The sequence below is a fragment of the Mchenga conophoros genome, linkage group LG7 (assembly GCF_057382185.1).
Source record: "Mchenga conophoros isolate Kocher_MC1m ecotype Shallow Benthic linkage group LG7, M_conophoros_male_GT1.1, whole genome shotgun sequence".
NCBI classification, from domain to species: Eukaryota; Metazoa; Chordata; class Actinopteri; order Cichliformes; family Cichlidae; genus Mchenga; species Mchenga conophoros.
The window spans coordinates 25,850,008-25,871,117 of NC_140532.1; the positions used below are offsets into that span (position 1 = coordinate 25,850,008).

General features: G+C 39.8%; 1 protein-coding gene across 1 annotated transcript; it reads right to left on the reverse strand.

Moving 5' to 3' along the window:
- Positions 1 to 859: 859 nt before the first annotated feature.
- Positions 860 to 14,929, reverse strand: LOC146570218 (hyaluronidase-like). The gene is given in 6 exon segments (XM_085279418.1): positions 860 to 952; positions 8,692 to 8,938; positions 11,450 to 11,577; positions 11,684 to 11,773; positions 13,978 to 14,335; positions 14,337 to 14,929. Coding segments are annotated over 6 exon segments (1,497 nt in total). The 5' UTR covers positions 14,918 to 14,929.
- Positions 14,930 to 21,110: the final 6,181 nt, after the last annotated feature.

The window sequence follows — 21,110 nt, forward strand, 5'->3', positions numbered from 1 at the left end:
AAACTCCCTGAAAAGCCTTCAGTTAAACCAAAATCCCGCAGCAAGAGGACTGACAGGGACTAGAAAGAGAGAGCAGATTTCTCCTGTATTGGTTTCTCTTCATTGACTCTGCGTTAAATCCAGCATGAATTCAAAATCCTGCTCCTCACATACAAGGTCTTAAATAATCAGGCCCCATCTTATCTTAATGACCTCGTGGTACCATATCACCCCATTAGAGCACTAAGTTTTCAGACTGCGGGCTGACTTGTTGTTCCAAGAGTATTTAAAAGTAGAATGGGAGGCAGGGCCTACAGATTTTAGGTCCCTCTTATTTTTTTCAGTTGTTGCCTGTCCCGTTCGGCACAGTAGAAATTAGAATTATTGTCTCAAGGCCAATAAAAATGCCAGATTTTATTTTCCCAAGTGGATCATTACGGTTTTGTCATAGTAGTTCACTTGATTGATCTTTACTATTTATTTATTTAAATAAATAAATATTTAGCTTTTAAGGAATTTCAAGCGGAACAGACAGGACCAGGGTACAGGAAAGCGAAAGTTCAAGAAAAGGAGAGGGAAAGATCAACAGAAGAGAAGAGGGAAAGAGAGAAAAGACACTAAAAATCTGCTTTTTTTCCTGCTGGGAAAAAAAAAGAAAACAAGCAAAAAGGAACAACACACTAGGAAAACCACAGCAACAACCGAGATAAGGATGAATAACCTTAAGTAACAAATACTGAACAGTACTGAGTGGCACACAAGACCAACAATGCGGTAACAACAACATGCTTAGAGGCAGCAGCCAAGGAAGATAGTGTGTCAGTGAACACCTGTGTGGATGAGCGCGCTTGTGCTCATTCACAGTTAAACAGTTACAGTTTCACCATGTAACTATCTCTCTAGGGGCCTCTGACGAGCTCATGGGCCGCAATTGGTTGATTACTGTCAGATGTGTGGAGCCAAGAGTGGGAATCTGAAAAAGCAGAGAACAGATATAAAAACAGAGGCAGAGGAAAACAAACTTTGGCAGAAATACAGGGAGAACAGAGGGATCATGACAGAAACATTGTTAAAACAAAAATCACACAAATTTCCTTACTTTTTATGCAAACTTTATTTCATAAGGCTTGAAAAAAGCATTTGAGACTTTGTACTCATTAGTTTACTTTGATAGAATCTGATGGCCATTGGAAAGAAGGTTTAGAGCACTTGCACATTGGCTTCATTTTTCAGACCAAAAATGTATGTCAATCTTATATAAAGTCTGTTGATTAGCTGTATTCCAACATGGGATCATTTTAGATCTATTCTCATATGAACTCAAGCATTGGGAAGTATGGATATTAACCTGATGGTGAAACTAAAAGGAAAATGTGGGGCTCACCAAACTTAGTAAATGTGAACTATTTCATTATGATTCAGTGGTTCATTGTTGGCCCAAAAGTTGTTTTTTTTTCTTAAAAATCTTTACTTTCATCTCATCATTTCAATTAACAGTGAATTTGTATTTATAGCATTTGTGTCCTCTGCTAATGGCATAACATTCTTGTTTAATTGTGTTCATAGCAGAATGATCCTGATGAGGCTCTTTTCATGTAAACCAAATTCTTCTCTAATCATCAGTTTGCCTTTGATTTGTTCTCTGGCACAAAATGTGCATGTTTAAGGCTTTTGTAAATGAAGCTGGCAGCCCCTGTTGCTGCTTCAGTAACTAGACAGCACCATTCATTCAGAAACAAAGGGGTGATGGGTACACAGGCTTCAGTATTGAACAAGCTGCTCACTGACCTTCTCCCAATTGCTCCCAGGGCTGTTTTCTGGGATAAGAAAGATATCCCCGGAGGGCTGGAACTGCTGCCTCTGACTGGTGGAGGGGAGCCAGGCTTCCAAAGTAACCAAACTACTTATCCAGGATTTTGCAAAACACAAGAAGTTTGGTGGTCTTAAGCAAAACAGCCATAAAGCTAACTATCATAAAAAACTATGAAAAAACATGAAGTTCCTTAATGCAAATTGCCAGTTCCATGTTTCTGTTTTTTTTTTTTTTTGTCTTGGTTATAGAGCAAACACAATGCAGTTAAAATCTCCCTAATCTATTTAGATAGCAATGTTCAAATGTATCTAATGACTGGCTCTGCTCTTTACTTCATTTACACAGGTGATTTTATGTGTACCCATCACCCTGGCTTCATGCATACAAGCAACTGAATTTGCTCTAACAGACCTGAATAAATATCAATGGTATTGAAAGTAGCTGTACATAATGTTATATCTGGAGATGGCCATGAGTATTTTTTTTCTCTAGTGGTTAAAATTTTATTTGTGAAGAAATTCATGAAGTTGTTAATAGTTAATGTTAAAGGAATGCTTGGCTCAACAGAGCTTTGACTTTTTAAAGGTGTGCATTTGAGAATTATACCAGGGAGTCAAGTACTTCCATTGCTTTCTTTTTCACAGGAGCTACAGTATTCAGAGTCGTAGGTAGTGAAGAAGTAAAATTATTAACAAAATGGGCATAAAATAAACTTAATAATAATAAAATAAACTTAATTGCAGCACTTTCAGAAAGACATCCACTGTGATGAAGTCTTTTCCCCACTGCTGTTGCCATTATTGTAAATTTAAATGTATTAAGAAATGATCAGATAAAAGAGAGTTTTCAGGAAATACTGTTAAATGTTAAAATGCCATATGTTAGAACAAGATCTAGAGTGTGATTAAAGTGGTGGGTGGCATCTACCATGGGAGAGTTAACGGGGGCTATGCTGCCTCTAGCTGAGCTGGCTACAGGGGTCTGGCTAGCTATGGGATTTTCAAGGGTGTGAAGCTGGGTCTCCAATTCAGTGATCCTGGCCTCCAGAGCTGCAAACAGGCTACATTTGTTACAAGTATTGTTATTACTAAAGGAGTCTAAGAGTAACTAAACAAACAAACCAACACAATGATCAGAAGGAGCGGCAGGTGAAGAGGCCATGCTGCTAGCAAGTTGTTATGAGCTAAGCTAAGCTAACAAACTCCTAAAGACAAAAAACTATAAGTCTGCTGACTGATGTGAAACTTATTGGCACAGTCTGCTGCTGGCTTCCACATCCAGAGAACAAAGAGACAAAGAAGAGAAACTTCAAGATGTGAAAATTTTGAATTTCCAGGGATGCTATAAAAGACATGTTTCAGGATTTCGCCTCAAACTGATGTTTGTGGAACCAGAGAGTTCATGAATTGCAGATGTTTTTCACTTGTCAAGAGAAATAGGAAAACACAATACAAAAGGCCCTTTTAAATTAAAGTCCAGTTAAAAGTTCCTTTAGCCAAAGTTAATGTGATAACTGGGAAACATCAACAGTGATTGTGAATATGAACATAACAAGCACCTCTGTTAGACAGTGGAAAACATAGTAGTGCTAAATGCTAAAAATGAACCACCCAATGCTAGCATGCATCTAAGGCAGTGGTTCCCAAACTTTCTTTGCTGGGCCCCCCTTTGTTTTACAAGAAAAGTGTTGCCCCCCCCCCCCCCCCCCGCACGCACGCGCGCACACATCCTCCAACCACACACACCCATATTTTGCTCCATTGCGGTTTATTTCACACCTCAAACATTTAGTAAACAATTAAGCAAATACAAGTAATCAGCAATAAATTACATGTCGTAATAAAATAAACTACTAACTCTTTTACGCTAACGTCTGCACCTACACTGGTATTTTTGAAAACGCAGCTGTTTCGTCCACACGTAAACGACGTTTCGAATCACCGAAAACTGAGATTTTTTAAAACTCCTTTTTTGCGTTTACGTGTGGACGAGGAATACAGAGTTCGTCACGCAACGTCAAAGGTATGTGCCTTTTTTCACGTCACGCTGTGCGCCACGTTACTGTTTACATGAGATGAATTGCAGAATGGCAGATAGAGACAAAATACTGTTAATCTGACTATCTGCAGGTTTTACACGCTTACATATACACAAGCAATTACTGTCCCTCCATTTACAAAGGCAGAGGCGTCACGGTGAAATTATTTTACGTGTAGTTGTTTTTTTTCCTGTGTAATAATATTCAACATTGCTATCAATACATTTTTCAAAAAAATGCCTCTCTGTGCAAAATGGGTTTAAAAACATAAACAACCGTGGGATACTGTTTGTCTGTGATTTGAACCGGAGGAATAAATCGTGGCAGGATCAGCCTGATATTATTTGTATCCAGCTGTAACTTTACTGTATAAAGTATAGTATACTATGTATATCTCCAAAATGTCAGGAGTAGTTTAGTCATTACAACAAGTGTTTGTGAACTAAAAATCAAGAATGTGGGATACTGTTTGTCCGTGATTTGAAGAGCCCAGCGCTGCTCCCGACGAAGGGAAAACCAATTCTGCAGGGGAGACCTACCTTGGCACTTGTGCAGGTGAAGCCAAAGGGAAGATATGCTTCACCATATTTTCTAGTCTTTGGCTTACAATGAAGTTGGTTTGGAAACATATTCAGCGATGCTTCATCTCCTGCTTTGTGTTTCTGTAGGCACCCGTGCTAGCAGTGTCCAAGCGTTTTGTTTTTTTCTCCCCCCCTTTTCATCCCGCGCCCCCCCTGCCATGGCTCTGTGCCCCCCCTAGGGGGCGGGCCCCACACTTTGGGAAGGTCTGATCTAAGGATTACAGTATGTTAATTCTAAATTGCTCTTAGGTGTGAATGTATGTATCAATGCCTTTCGCTCTCTCTCTGTTGGCCCTGCAACTGCCTAACAACTTGCCCAGGGTGTACCCTACCTCATTCCCTATGGCATGGCTCTTGCCCCACCACGACCCTGAATTGGATAAGTAGAAGAGAATGAATGGATGGATCGATGAATGTTTAACTGTATTTGTTTTGTACATTAACACTAATAGCCCAGGTTCCACCATGCTCTTATCATAAGAACCTGTTGGTTACACTAATCGTGCTAAAAGGAATATTTTCTGGACACTGAAATATGTATGCAGACGGTGTTTTGTTCAACAATCTGAATTCTTGTTTTAGGCTGTGTTAAATCTAGTTGTTTCATTATTTCCTCAGGACCACTTGCTGCTTTGAATGACAATACACAAAGAGAGACCATGTTATGCTTTCCGGGGCTTCCTCTTTCCTTTGGAGTATTAAAGCTTTTGCTTCATATGTAAAACATTTGCAAAGTTGCAAAGGCCAAAGAGACTTTCTCCCACTGCCTGATATGCCTTATTGGCAGGCTTTCTTTTGGTATGTTTTTTCCCATGGAACACATTTGCATAATTCCTTCCTAGCAGCATGTTTGGTACATGCTTCAACAAAGCTGGTTATAGCAGACGCCTGGGAAGAGTTTAGCTAGAGGTGTCACAATAGTGAGATTATGTGCACTAATCAAGGCAGAATGGGCTTCTGGGATTGCGAAAGAAAGAAAAAAATGGAGACTTTCAGACCGAGAGTGAAAAAAATACCACATAAGACCACAAACGTAGTAAAGATGACATTTTGACATCCAAGTCTATGGAGAATGACTCATTTTGGGAGCCTGCAGGTTGTTGCTTGCTTTAACAAATCAAAAGAGCATTAATCTTGACAGCTAGACTGATCTGTGAAATCAAATAATATCACACAGTCTGTACCACACAAACTGCATAAAAACTGCATCAGTTTTTATCACAGCCTCCTATAGGACCTCATACCTTGTGAAAGACAGGTAACTTTTTGGGTCTCAGTCAGGAACAGCCAAAATTTTATGACTTGATAATTGCCTAATCTGACTTAGTGACCACTGCAACACAATTTGTAATCTTTTAGCTGAACTTTGGCTCCAGTTTTTAACAAAAACATTTCATTTAGCTACAGTTTCAGTGTTATATATTAGGTTCACATTTTTACATGCAAGATACTGCTAAATAGCTTACGATCATCAGGAATAACTGATACCTCTGGTTGTAGCATCCAAATCTAACGTGGGAACATTAATGTGTGCTTAACCTATCTGAAAGAGAACAGGGTGAAAGAAGATAATTACGAGGAGAAAAGTGGGGGAAATGATCATGGGGCCTTTCTGCCCAATTATCACAATGAAAGAGCCTATTAATTGTGCGTCAGTATCCATAATATATCTGCTCTGACAGAAAACAGAAGCTGTGATCCTTTGGTAAATTGCAATCTGGCTGCAGAACCTGGATTTCTAATTGTGTTCCCCCAAAAGTGCTGGGTGAAAGGGTGGGGTAGGATCAGCATGGGAAGCGAGTGCGTTTCCTCAGTGAAGCATCAGTATGGTCAGCAGAACATTCAGTCACAGCCAGTGACCTAGAAATGCTCTGCAATCCCTAACAAAGCAGAAGAATCAGGACAATAAAGCTCTTATTACCCCCGGACGACAGTTTCCATCTGACAGAACAGATTATACAGGCAGCTGAGCTGAGCCAAGCTGGGCCAGGCTGGGACCAGACTGCCAAAGCACAAAGGGTGACTGCTCTACCAGGAAGAGACTGTGGATCAGTTCTTTTTTGACAGTTTATACATGTACAGTGAGGCCTCACGGTGGAAATAGTATCACCAAAGAGTGACGAAATTATGTTCATCTGTCTTGTTCAACTTTCCCCTCTACACCTAACCCTATGCTGAGGTTTAGTTAACAGTGTTGGATGTATTTGTTTACTTTTTAAAATGACTACAATAGTCGCAGAATTTGTCTGACTGTGTAAATCACTGCACAAAGCTGCAAAGTAGTTATGTACCCAATCCTTTGATTATGTCTGTGCATGTAATTGTAAGGTCACTTAGCTAGATTTCAGAGGACAGCTGTTACACTGTGATTCAGTATTATGTTTTTGATCATTAATGTCTGTCAGCTGTTAAGGAACTCTAGTTCAAATGTTAAAGACGCACCTGTAAGATAAGTACACCAGTGCCGAGATACCAGTGAAGAGGAGAACAGGACCCCTGGTTTAGTTGTTCCTTTTTCTTTTTTCTTTTTTCTTTTTTTTTTACAGTCTTTAAATCCAAATTTAGTAAAACTATGAGATGTATTTTTATATATAAAGCTAACCAGCAGTGTATAATCTAGCTGCAACATTAAGGTGATATGCAAATCACCGATAAGTATGATGACTGATGACAGTATTGTTTTATGTAATTTCATCTGAATCTAAGTAATAAAAAAGTAGTGCCTATTGTTTTTCTACAGCAGTTTACTTCTGATCACATTCTAATTAACTGTGTAAGAATCAAAGAAAAAAACAAAGCAAAACAAAGAAGGAAAAAGCTCGGAATTTCAAATGGTTGCTAAACTTTTAAATCACAGCAGAAACCAGGAAGAGAACCCAGACATAAAATATTCATGCAGCCCACAACAGGCAGGCAGATACTGAATTCTTCTGAATGCTGACCACTCCTGAATATAGATGAGAGGACGTGAACAGAAGCCAAACATGTGTTCTAACATAAAATGTCACTGTGCCCTGGAATTCAGTTATTCACACAACTAAACAATGAGTGAATGTCTCAGTACTGCACTCTGCACATACCACAATACAGCACATTTTTACAGCGGACAATGCATCCTGTTGTCACTTTAACGTTTTGAATCATTGTATTGAGGCAGGTTAGTCTCCACTTATTTCCAGTCTTTATGGTAAGCTAATCTAACCAGCTGTAGCCCTGTGTTTAACATGTGGATGTGAGTGTGGTAATAGTCTTCCACTCTGCATCCCAGTTAAACTTTTCCTGTAAAATATGAGCACTTTTAACTCAAATCTCCCACTATTATAAGTGATCATCTTTTCTAACACTTAGGGTTGAAATACCACAGTAGTAATTCTTTCTGTTTTTTATGGCAGAAACATTTATGGAATTGTAGAATTTTTAGCATGCGTATTTTTGCATGCAACTTTATTTTTCAGTGCAAGAAAAATGCCCTTTCTGGACCTCATTAAAATTCAGTTGAATGTCTTGCTTATTCCAGTTGTTTGTAATGCATATCTTTTTAAGAGGTGCAAAAAATTTTGATTTGGAAATAAAATGATGTTCTTTTTTCAGATAGAAAAGGGGGTTGCTTAAGTTGGTGTCATAGAAAGAGCACCACCTGTGTCTGTTATTAAAACACACCTGCCACTAAATTGTTCAAAAATCCTAATGCTAAGCATGTTATATTCACTACTCACTAGTACAGTGACAAAGAAATTATGTTAGTTGCAGCTGATAATTGTTATCATAGTTATTTTATTAACCAGCTGGCTTTAAGTACCACAGCAGATAAGAGCCAATGCGAGGGCCAGTAGCAGGGCCTGAGGTTGTTAATTTTAGCATCACAATGTTGCATTTTTTATTGATTAAATTTTGGGAGGCTTTTATTGTGTAAATGCCTAATAATAATAGCATAAGGCAGTATTTGGTTGTGAATTTTGTGCTGGTAAAAACTCCTACTGTGGTGACCTCTTGTGGTACGATAAGAGCCATTATGGAACATGGCACAGGATATACCCAGTTCTTTCTGATCTTTGATGTCAATTATCGGTTTATAATTGACAGGTAATCACAAAAACACAGGTTAAGTCCATTTTAACCCTTTTTTAGTTTAGACATATTTTATGAAAGAAGGCTGTTGAAATGAAATAAAAAGTTCCTTTAAACAAACTTATGATCGTCTATCCACCGGAGGCAAAGGCAAACACACTCACTTACTCACTCACAAACACCCACACCAAGACACACAAATATAAATGTACATGGAGGATGGAGTGTGTCCTATCAGCAGTGCGGTTCCTTGTGTTGATGACTGCGTCGTGAATGACATTGAGCGTAATGACCGACCGGCATGGCTTTTCAGTATAGCACATGCAGTCAAAGTTTTTGTCGAACAAGTTGATGTCATCTTGTGAGAGACCACCGCTCACAGTCAAAGGTCCACCCCGGTGTTGCTGCTTGATCTGGTAGTGACATGAGTGCAGATGAAGGAACACGTCATCATCCCAGCAGTGGCGTGTCTAGAAAATTTTTGTTGGGGGGGCCAGGTAGGGGCACAGATTTGGAGAAGGGTGGCAGATGTAATTGGCAGATAATGTTTAAAAAAAAAATTCTACCAACCCTTAACCATAATTCAATAATCCTATAAACCTAATAACCAAATGCACTTTTAACTCTTATTAGAATGAGATTTTAACCACTACGGTGCAAAGTTTTTAGATACTGCGTTGATAAAGTACAAGAGATACAATCAGTGCTTTGTCAGTGCTTACTCAGCATTCAAGGACAGCAATATTTGCATAGTATTTTTACTGACATATAGTGCACATATGTTTTGGGCAAAAACATTTTTGAAAATTAAAATACGAACATTTGTAACAAACAATTGACAAATTAGCCAATGCAAAACTTTATCTGCCTGTTAAAAAAAGAAGATAATCTTCTCACAAACTGGTGTTTGATTTTGAAACAGGAAAAAAGTGGGGAAACAAATGAAAAGACTAACATTTGAATAAAACCTGAAAGCAAGTAAATACTTTCTATGCTGCCTTATGGTAAACTTTGGTAATATTGATAAAGAACAACACTGGCTGATGATAAAATACAGTCAGCTGGCATGGTGACACTGCCAGTATTAACCTGCAGGGCTGGACTGGGACAAAAAAATTGGGCATTTTTACTACAGACCGGCCCACCAGGTATTAAAGCCATAAAGCCTTTGAATGAAAACAAATGCTGTTGTGACAGTGATGTACAGTCTTGTTGGTATATGTATGATTTCTATACATTTTACGTCAGATAAAAACTTTGGTTGTAAGATTTAGATAATTATTTAATAAAAACTAGGTATTTTAAATGAGAATAAGAAAGAAAAGTATTTCTTTGTGCCCACCTTTCCCTGTTAATGCCCTACCTGGCCCCCTGGCAAAACTTTGCTAGACCCGCCCCTGCACAGTTACCAGCTGTCAGCTACATAAAAAAGGATCCTGGTGTTATTTGTCTCTCAGAAACAGTTCATAACTTCCCTTCAACTCATTCATGTCACCTAAAAGGTAAACCTGTTTCTCCATCACCTGTTCAGCTCTGATGGTTCAGTAAGGACATCTCCTGGTTTCATCTTCATGTTTCCCTCTCACCACATATCTAAACAGACATCATGACCAGCAGCTTTACAGCTGTGGCTCCAGCAAACATCAGCTGATACTAGAAATTAATATTAAATACATTCTAACAACAGCTGATCAAGCTTAAACGTGCTGCTGTTGTTTAGCGCAATATCCGCTGGTTTCCTCTTTCTGGCGCAAAGTGGGCGATAAACAAACAAGAGAGAAAAGCCGATCAGCTGATCATTGATCAGTTTCATGATTGAAGTAGCAACAGGAGAGGGAGGGGGAGAGAATGAGAGAAGAAGAGGCAGCTGTGCAGCGTAAGGACAGAATAAATCCAGCTTTGTGTCTTTTTTCCATTCTAGCTAAAGTTCGGGACAAACTGCGTCTCTTCTCAGCTCAATACGAAACGTGTAATATTTTCTCTGAATGAGGGACCATTCCATTTTTAAGGAGCCGTTGGCAACTCTACTAACCTTATGAATAAAATAAAGTTCACTATCAGTAACATCATAGCACCCACCCAGCTGTATAAAAACTCCGTCAAACTGGCTAGAACGCAGTATGAGTTATTGCAACTGACAGTAGAAAGTCAGCAACATGAAAATAAACTCCACCTAAACTTAGTTCATATCTGACCCAGATAGACTGCAGGTCATAACTTCTTACCTGAAGTTCAGTTCACCTGACACTCGGACTGGCGGCTGCTTCGGGTCTCTCCTCCTGCCTCCCCTTCCCTCATCCACCTGTTGCCTCTGTGGAAGCCCCGTCATAGCCACCACCAAACAACGGAGTTATTTCTACACATCGACCTGCATCTGGCTAATCCACCACCTCTCATTGTTCATGCCATTACAAAAAAAATAAGTCACTGGGGATATGCCCGGTATGCCCGATGGCCAGTCCAGCTATGTTAACCTGCAACCAAATCTGCAGCTCCATACAGCAATGTTACGACTTAGATTATATCTTATAACGCATAACTCTTATGTTAGCTGCCCTCAGTAGCATACTGTCTGAAATATTCCACAGCTGCAATAATTCTTTAAGTGTTATTTTTTTCCTTGGTATTCTAATTTCACCGAAGTTTACTAAATTCAACACACTTGATATTACTTACCGGGACATTTATTCTGTCCTCATTTTCTTTCACCGAAAAATTGTTTCCTGCAGTGCCGTCTTTCGCGCTTGGCTCTCCTACCTTTGCTAACGTGATGCGCATAGCGCAGAAGCGATGCTGCATTCACTTACACTCGGATATCTGAGCGTCACCGTGAAAACATAATCGGACATTTGATATTTGATTGAATTTTATTGTTTTGCCTTTGGGGTGACACCTGGGGTGGCCAGTCTGGTTTGGGGGGTGGCCTGTGCCCCCCCAGGCCACCCCGCTGGACACGCCATTGCATCCCAGTGCTTCCTTATACAGCGACCTTGGCCCTGGCAAAGTGCATCACCACAGAGGCGTGTTGCAGTGGAAACATTCACAATGTACCTGTTTATAACCTGCTCCAAGTGATGTTGTGCATCAAAGCAAGAGTCCTGCAGGGTTGTGGGATATTGGAACATTTGATTAAAATGTTATGATTGAAGTCTTGCATGAAAGATACCTAAAAGCAACCAATTTCCTATCAAAAGTACAATCTACCTCTGTGTCTGTGACATTCATGTCTCCCCAAGATATGACGCCAGCAGCACCCAGAGCAGCAGCTTCTACAGTGGTGTTAACCAGATCAAACTGCACAATTCAATTTTCAATTCAATTAAATTCAATTTTATTTACATAGCGCCAAATCACAACAAAAGTCGCCTCAAGGCGCTTCATAGATACAGAGAAAAACCCAACAATCATATGACCCCCTATGAGCAAGCACTTTGGCGACAGTGGGAAGGAAAAACTCCCTTTTAACAGGAAGAAACCTCCGGCAGAACCAGGCTCAGGGAGGGGCGGCCATCTGCTGCGACCGGTTGGGGTGAGAGAAGGAAGACAGGATAAAAGACATGCTGTGGAAGAGAGACAGAGGTTAATAACAGATATGATTCAGTGCAGAGAGGTCTGTTAATACATAGTGAGTGAGAAAGGTGACTGGAAAGGAAAAACTCAATGCATCATGGGAATCCCCCGGCAGCCTAAGTCTATTGCAGCATAACTAAGGGAGGATTCAGGGTCACCTGATCCAGCCCTAACTATATGCTTTAGCAAAAAGGAAAGTTTTAAGCCTAATCTTGAAAGTAGAGATAGTGTCTGTCTCCCGAATCCAAACTGGAAGCTGGTTCCACAGAAGAGGGGCCTGAAAACTGAAGGCTCTCCCTCCCATTCTACTTTTAAATACTCTAGGAACAACAAGTAGGCCTGCAGAGCGAGAGCGAAGTGCTCTAATAGGGTGATATGGTACTACGAGGTCATTAAGATAAGATGGGGCCTGATTATTTAAGACCTTGTATGTGAGGAGCAGGATTTTGAATTCAATTCTGGATTTAACAGGAAGCCAATGAAGGTAAGCCAAAACAGGAGAAATATGCTCTCTCTTTCTAGTCCCTGTCAGGACTCTTGCTGCAGCATTTTGGATTAGTTGAAGGCTTTTCAGCGAGTTTTTTGGACATCCTGATAATAATGAGTTACAGTAGTCCAGCCTGGAAGTAATAAATGCATGAACTAGTTTTTCAGCGTCACTCTGAGACAGGATATTTCTAATTTTAGAGATGTTGCGCAAATGGAAGAAAGCAGTCTTACATATTTGTTTAATATGTGCGTTGAAGGACATGTCCTGGTCAAAAATGACTCCAAGGTTCCTCACAGTGTTACTGGAGGCCAAGGTAATGCCATCCAGAGTAAGAATCTGGTTAGATACCATATTTCTAAGATTTTCAGGGCCGAGTACAATAACCTCAGTTTTATCTGAATTAAGAAGCAGAAAGTTAGCGGCCATCCAGGTCTTTATGTCTTTAAGACATTCCTGCAGTCTAACTAATTGGTGTGTGCTATCTGGCTTCATGGACAGATAGAGCTGGGTGTCATCGGCATAACAGTGAAAATGTATGCTATGTCTTCTAATGATGCTGCCTAAGGGAAGCATGTATAATGTAAACAGAATTGGTCCTAGCACTGAACCCTGTGGAACTCCATAATTAACCTCAGTGTGTGAAGAGGACTCACAAACAGAACAGAAAGAGTCAGAGTAATGTTGACTGATAGTTGAAACTCATTATTCATGTATAAGACTAAAACAAGCCTATTCCCTAAATACTTTGTAGCAATTACCTAATTCCCTGATAACATGTGTTTGTGTGTGTGTTTTTAAATGTCATGTATTGTTACAGGTTTTTATGAAATCATTGTTTAAGACTGAGTGCAGGAACGTGGGTGTAATCCTGAGTATAATGGAAGATTTGATAGGAAATTAAGTAAACAAACCATGTTTATTGTTGTTCCCTTAAAGCTTTAGCTTAATCCAGTGAGTAAATAATACACTATAAAAGTTTTAACTCTAATAAAAGATAAGGATAACAAAGAATGTAGCTTCAGGACAATTAATACTGGTTTCACTTTTGAAGGCTTTTAAAAATTGAAACATAAGAACAAAAAACAAAAGCAAACAAACAAAAAACATAATTGTTTGTTTCCATGTACTCTGTGCTCTGCTAAAGTAGCTTTCCATGATTCACTGTCTACTTTGACATTAGAATGAATAAAGATGAGGAAAACATCTGCCTGAAAAAAAAAGTTTTTTGAATAGCCTGAAGCCTAAGCTATAGTGCTGGAAGATGTTAGTGAACAAAGTTTACTGTGAATGAGAGCCTTGTACTTAGAAAGTAGTTCATCCCTAAATTCTATGTTGGATGGCAGATACCTTTCATTCCATCAAGGATTGGTGAGGCACACAGAGCACAAATTGTTTCTCAAGGTAATACAATACTGTGTGTTGAGCAGTGATGTCTTACTTCTGACACATAGTCATCAACGCTGTCCTTGTACACAGGTCTTATGTAGGCATAGATAGGGATTGAATAGGTGCTTTGGGGGAGGGTTGATACCCTCATGGCTTCCTGGATGCGATGGCGAACAAACAAACGAGCTTTCCAGGAGTCTTTGAGGACCAACTCCAGGTAGATGGAAGGAAAGAGTGCCGTGGACTCTTTTCAGAGCCACAAAAGATTTTCATTCCTCTGCTTCTCAATATCAGGACACTCTCCAGTGAAGCCCACCATGTCCTGGTTGTAGTCATAGTTATAGCAGTCAGGATACAAGTAGTAACCCCAAAGTCTTTTTGGCCTCAGTTTCTTCCCAATTTGGATGGACAAAATACCTCTTGGCTGCTCTTTCAAACACAATCTTTGCCCTTTCCTCTGCTTCATCTTCAGAAAGTGAAGTGTTCTTCTTTTTGACCTTTTCGATTGAAACCTCTCTGTAGATATATTTGCTTCCCCAGTTTCGAATCCACTGCGGTCTCCACTCTTCAAAGTCAAGCACAGCCAGGCCAGGTCCATCGGTGGGAATATAGTGCTTGATGTCATCTGCAGCATCGTCATAGTGGTCCTGCATGTCTGTTATTTGCGGCAAATCTTCATCATGCATTTCTCCAGTGTCTTCGTCAATATAGGGAAAGATGCCAAAGCGGTCAATGTAAAATATGGAGATGCTTTGGTTGGTCACCGTTTTCAGGGTGCTGCTGACAACGCTGAAGTAGGAGAGGTCAAGGGGCATACCAAAGTGGATGTTACACAGTTCAGTTGGAGCATTCCACGTGAACATGAAGTGATGGCCAGGAAGGATAGGGTAGTCTGTCCTTGGTAAGGACCTACAGGAGGATATCAGGGCCATTGCGCTGACAAACAGGAATAAAAAATGCTGTGTTTCATGGATCAGTTTCACTCCATACATTTTGTAACAAGAATGAGATCTGTCATAAAAGGAAACAAACACCAGTTAGGTTTGAGGCCCTGATATTGATATTCATCTTGCTTGGACAGATTTGTGTTGATGCCAGACTTATTGCTCTTTTTCTGTCTTCAAAAGGGGCAAAGTATAAAAGATGGAATTTCATTAATGAAATCATTTCTTAATTTTCCCAACATTTTCTTGTTCTTACCACATTCCAACATTTCTTTTGTATGCATGACAACAAGACGGGCTTGCCCCTGCATGTTCACGAAGTGACGACTTCAGTATTTAGCCTCACATGCAAAGACACTAAATTCCTTTTGCAGGAGCAAAAGTTTTTATAAAGCTACATTAATAAGAGCACTTATTAATAACACCATATATCCAAACAAAATTCCATCTTATAAAATCTTCCAAAATAATAACTTTTGGAAGATTTACAAATGTTGCAAATACAGTTACAAACACAATAAATTTGCTAAATCTTCATCAACAAAGTTTTTTTTTTCTTCAAATTTTCAATTTTAGTTTTATTAAACTTGATGAACTAATGATACATATTCTTGTTAGTAAATGTAAGAGAAGTTGGGTTAAGTAATGGCAGGGTGCAAGTCTTTAGAGCATCTTATTGATTCAATGCTCAAGATTATTTTTCACACAAAGCGATTTCTCCAGGATTTAATTTTTCCCCATGCTTTGCAGACAGCAGTGAAACCTTATGACTTGCTCTTTTTTTAGCAGAAGATGTGTTGTGTTCTCAATATACTGAAGAAAAAGAGCTGACTAAGCAATTGCTTGGCTTTCCCTTTGGTCTTCCCTTGTTGTATAACAGAAATGTAGCTACTCAGTAGGTACAGTTAATGTCTCTGATGTTCTCAATTCACTTGGAACAGTTACAAAGTTACAAGAAATATTGATAATAACAAAATGTTTCCACTCTGAATTGCCAAAGGCTGTAGGGGGATATCTTTTTATCCTTAAGAAATGAAATCATCACTTGAAAGTATTTTGTATTTACCTTGGTTACCTTTGTTTAATATAATTAAAATGTTTGTGTTGATCTGAAATATTTAAATGAGTTGATTGCAACAACTAAATAAATGTTAAATGGACTGCTGTTTATATAAAGGTTTCGTATTCTACTTCTACTTTACTATACTAGCAGTCACCTATGGTGATAAAATGCCCATCCCTACGAGTTTGAAGGCAATGTTTGGGCTCAAAAGGTGGTTTTAGTGTCAGGCTTCCAATTAGGTTATGGTTAGGTTTAGGCTGAGGTTTAGGATTAGGCATTCATTTTTGATGGTTAGCGTTAGGATAAGCGGCTAATGTGTGTGTGTGTGTGTGTGTGTGTGTGTGTGTGTGTGTGTGTGTGTACTTGCGTTAGGAACCACTAGTAAGCCTGCAGTGTCAGAGCGAAGTGCTCTACTTTGGTGAAATGGTATTATGAGGTCTTTAAGGTAAGATGAGGCCTGATTATTTAAACACTTTGTATGTGAGGGGAGGGATTTAAAATTTGATTCTGGATTTAACAGGGAGCCAATAAAGAGAAGCCAGTATGAGAGAAATATGCTCTCTCTTGCTAGTACCTGTCAGTGCTCTTTAACCATCTATTCCTCAAATCTACATCTCTCCTAAGAAGAAATTAAGCCTTTGGATCAAATGCAGCATTTTGGATCAAATGCAGGCTTTTCATGGAGTTTTTAGGACATCCTGATGATAATGAATTTCAATAGTCTGTTGCCGGTTAACCTGATTAGTTTTCAAATGTTCATCCAATTGTTTTTTATAGTACAATTTACAAAAAATCTAATTTAAAATGAGTTAATATTTTTTTAACATTGTGTTTCTTCTCAATTCAAACATTTAATATGTTTGTTGTTTTATTGTGAATAAAATATGGGTTCATGAGATTTGCAAATCATTAAATTCTGTGTTTATTTACATTTCAAACAGTGTTAAAGCATTTTGTGAACTGGGTGTAGTTTTGCAAGGACCATCCCTGGGATTAACATAGTTTTAACAGTTATTAAAAAAAACCTTGACCTTAGAAAATGTTTCCTAACCCACATAATGACAGTTTTATTTGAGTTCTATTTATTCAACACTACACTCTTGCCAAGTTATATTTAAAGTAGAAAGCATTTCAGAGCTGCTGGCAAACTTGACCCTATAATAAATCCCTACTAAACTCTCAATCAAACTTTAAATATAAACATGTTAATCAGGTAAATGAAGTCTCATTAATTATGTACTTACTTGTTCTGCGGGTCCAATTTGTTTTGGTCCAAAGTAAGCCCTCAGTGAGTAATTAATACCCGTTAGTCTCCTCGTTAAATAAGCTCTTGCAAGTGCTTGAATTATAGGTGGAACAATTGTGGTAGCTTGTCAGAGCTGAATGATCTGCTTCCTTGAAGTGTTCCCTCCTTTTTGGGCTGTCTTGATGTGTTCCAGGTTCCCTCCTTACTGCCTGGAGGAAGATAGCTGAGGAACCTCTGGGTTGAGAACAATCTGTCCTACCGCTACCACTCGCAGACAAAGTCTCTGTCCAGACACGCAAAGAATGTGAGTGTTTGAACTTGGTCATTTGTTTGTGGAAATGTAATAAGAAGGAAATCCACCTTTAGGTTAGTTATCAAAGTGATAAAATGTATGGACCAGATGGCTGGTTTCACCAAAGATCTTTACTCATAACAACAGATTTTGCAAAGAAAAGCGTCTGGACTTCTTTAAGTTGCTTGAAGACGTTTCACCTCTCATCCGAGAAGCTTCTTCAGTTCTAAGGTCAAATGGTGGAGAGTCCCAGATATAAACCTAGTGGGAGTATCCCCCCACAGAGGGACAAAAGAACCCCCTGATGATCCTCTAATCGCCTGAGCCAAGGTGTGAAACTGGGTGTGGGTCCCAATCAGCCAGAGTTTCGGGTGTGTTCATTGTGAAACCAGGCCCCACCTTATCATGCGAATTCCTGAGGTCAGATGGCCCAGGATGTGAGTGGGCGTTAAGGCGTCTGGGAAGGGATCTCAAAACTGGATTATAGATGGTAGAGAGTTGGTGTCGTAAACCCCCGCCTCTGTTCAAAGATGGTCGCTCACAGTGGACATAGATGGCTTCTTTCACTCCTCTTTCAAACCATCTGTCCTCTCTGTCCAAAATGTGAACATTGGCATCCTCGAAAGAGTGTCCTTTATCCTTAAGATGCAGATGGACTGCTGAGTCTTGTCCTGTGGAGGTGGCTCTTCTGTGTTGTGCCATGCGCTTGTGAAGTGGCTGTTTGGTCTCTCCAATGTAGAGGTCTGAGCATTCCTCGCTGCACTGTACAGCATACACCACATTGTTAAGTTTGTGTTTTGGAGTTTTGTCTTTCGGGTGAACCAGTTTCTGTCTGAGCGTGTTGCTGGGTCTGAAATGCACCGGGATGTCATGCTTGGAGAAAACTCTCCTGAGTTTCTCTGATACGCCGGCTACATAGGGGATGACAATGTTGTTGCGTCTGTCCTTCTTATCCTCCCTCGCTGGTGTCTGGTCTTCTTTTCTGTGCCTCTTTGCTGACTTTAAGAACGCCCATTTAGGATAGCCGCACGTTTTGAGTGCTTACTTTACATGTGTGTGTTCCTTCTTTTTTCCTTCAGGCTTAGAGGGAACATGTTCTGCCCGGTGGTGTAGGGTCCTAATTACTCCAAGTTTGTGTTCCAGAGGGTGATGGGAGTCAAAGTGGAGGTACTGGTCCGTGTGTGTGGGCTTCTGGTAAACTTCGATGTTGAGTTTGCCGTTCTCTTCAATGTGCACGGCGCAGTCCAGGAAAGGCAAACAGTTGTCCTTTGTGTCTTCCCTGGTGAACTTGATGTTTTTATCCACAGCGTTAATGTGCGCAGTGAAGGATTCCACTTCTTGTGTCTTGATTTTGACCCAGGTGTCGTCCACATATCTGTACCAGTGGCTGGGTACTCTTCCTTTGAAAGAGCCAAGAGCCTTCCTTTCCACTTCTTCCGTGTAAAGGTTGGCTACAATAGAAAGACAAAACTCCTAAACACAAACTTAACAACGTGGTGTATGCTGTACAGTGCAGTGAGGATTGCCCAGACCTCTACATTGGAGAGACCAAACAGCCACTTCACAAGCGCATGGCACAACACAGAAGAGCCACCTCCACAGGACAAGACTCAGCAGTCCATCTGCATCTTAAGGACAAAGGACACTCTTTCGAGGATGCCAATGTTCACATTTTGGACAGAGAGGACAGATGGTTTGAAAGAGGAGTGAAAGAAGCCATCTATGTCCACTGTGAGCGACCATCTTTGAACAGAGGCGGGGGTTTACGACACCAACTCTCTGCCATCTATAATCCAGTTTTGAGATCCCTTCCCAGACGCCTTAACGCCCACTCACATCCTGGGCCATCTGACCTCAGGAATTCGCATGATAAGGTGGGGCCAGGTTTCACAATGAACACACCCGAAACTCTGGCTGATTGGGACCCACACCCAGTTTCACACCTTGGCTCAGGCGATTAGAGGATCATCAGGGGGTCCTTTTGTCCCTCTGTGGGGGGTTACTCCCACTAGGCTTATATCTGGGACTCTCCACCAGTTGACCTTAGAACTGAAGAAGCTTCTCGGATGAAAGGTGAAACGTCTTCAAGCAACTTAAAGAAGTCCAGACGCTTTTCTTTGCAAGCTCCTTTGACTACGATGACCTGGATGACTGAGAACCTTCACAGACAACAACAGATTTTAAATGTTGTTTTTACATAACAAAAGAAAGGGTATATTTTAAATTGTGCCAGGTAATTAAATTCTGTAAACTGTTTCTACAAATTACTAACTTTGATTAACACTAGTCATTTTATACAGACCCATAATGTTTCTGTTTCAATGTTTCTTACGCATACTCCATGTAGTTTCACTCACATATATGTATACTTGTATGCTTTTTATTTTATTTTGTTTATTTATTTGTTTTCCCCTTGTTGTGTATTGTTTTCTCTTCTTACCTTTGCACCTTTGTGGTCCACCTACCCAATTTCATTGTGCAAGAAACTGCACAATGACAATACAAAACTCTAAGTCCAAGTCTGATTTTAAGGAAATCTCTTGTTTGGTTAAGATTTGAAACCCAATAAGTCTACAGTACAAATAGTCTAACCTTTGTGGAACTATACATGGATGGGAATCAAGAACCAGTGCCCAGTAGTTCAGAGAGCACGATGCCATAGTGCAAACTGGATCCAGGACAGAAAGCAGCACACAGACAGCATGCTAACATTAAGCTAGCAAAGAATCCAGAGTAAAGTTAAATCTGAGCAAATGCTGATCTCACCCCAGCAGCCAGACCCTGAACTTCAACAGCTAAAAAAAATGATGATCCTCTGTTTCTACCTGTTCAGGTTTCTACAATATAAGCACTGTGTTACAAAGACTGGTTTTCCTCTGCTTTGTGACCATACTTAGCTAATGAGAGGAAGATAATATGTATGTCCTCATTAGGATAGGGATTTGTGCTGGTGTGTGGGACTGTAACTGATAGGTTTATATTCTTAAATTATAATTGTGAGACAACATATTTAAGTTCATTTTACATAGAAACAGTGATGTAATGTACTGCATTACTGTAATAAAAATATTCTGTATAGTATGTGTAATACGTTACTCTTTTGAGAACCAAAAAAATGACCCCAAAAGTGATCTCAACAAAGAGGGGAAATACCTCCAACATGCAAAAGCATTTGACCACATAGCAGGCAGTCAGTCTGCAAAATAGTAATATTGTAATTCTGTTTAGCAATCATGATTACAACAGTGAGAACTGATAAGAGAATTGAATCGATAATGGAATCAGAATGGCTAAACTCTTATCGATTCCCAGCCCTAGTTCTTTAGTTGTGGAAAAAATCTTAAATTTTTGAAACAATGTAATGTTTATTTTTATAATGTTGAGTTTCAGGTTCTTGGGAGGCCGATAGTGTTCTGTTGTGTATTCTTCTATCTGTGTATGCTTTTACTGCATTACATGTTTGGGATCATTGCCATGCTGTAAAAGGAAACTTTTGTCAGGCGGGACGGACTCAGGCGTAGACTGAGGAATACAGTTACACAGTTCTTTATTAAGCAACACCAGGTGCTCTAGATACAGGTGGGGGGAAGGTGGGGGTTTCCAGGGATCCACTGGGTTAGTGGAAACGGGATCGCCACAC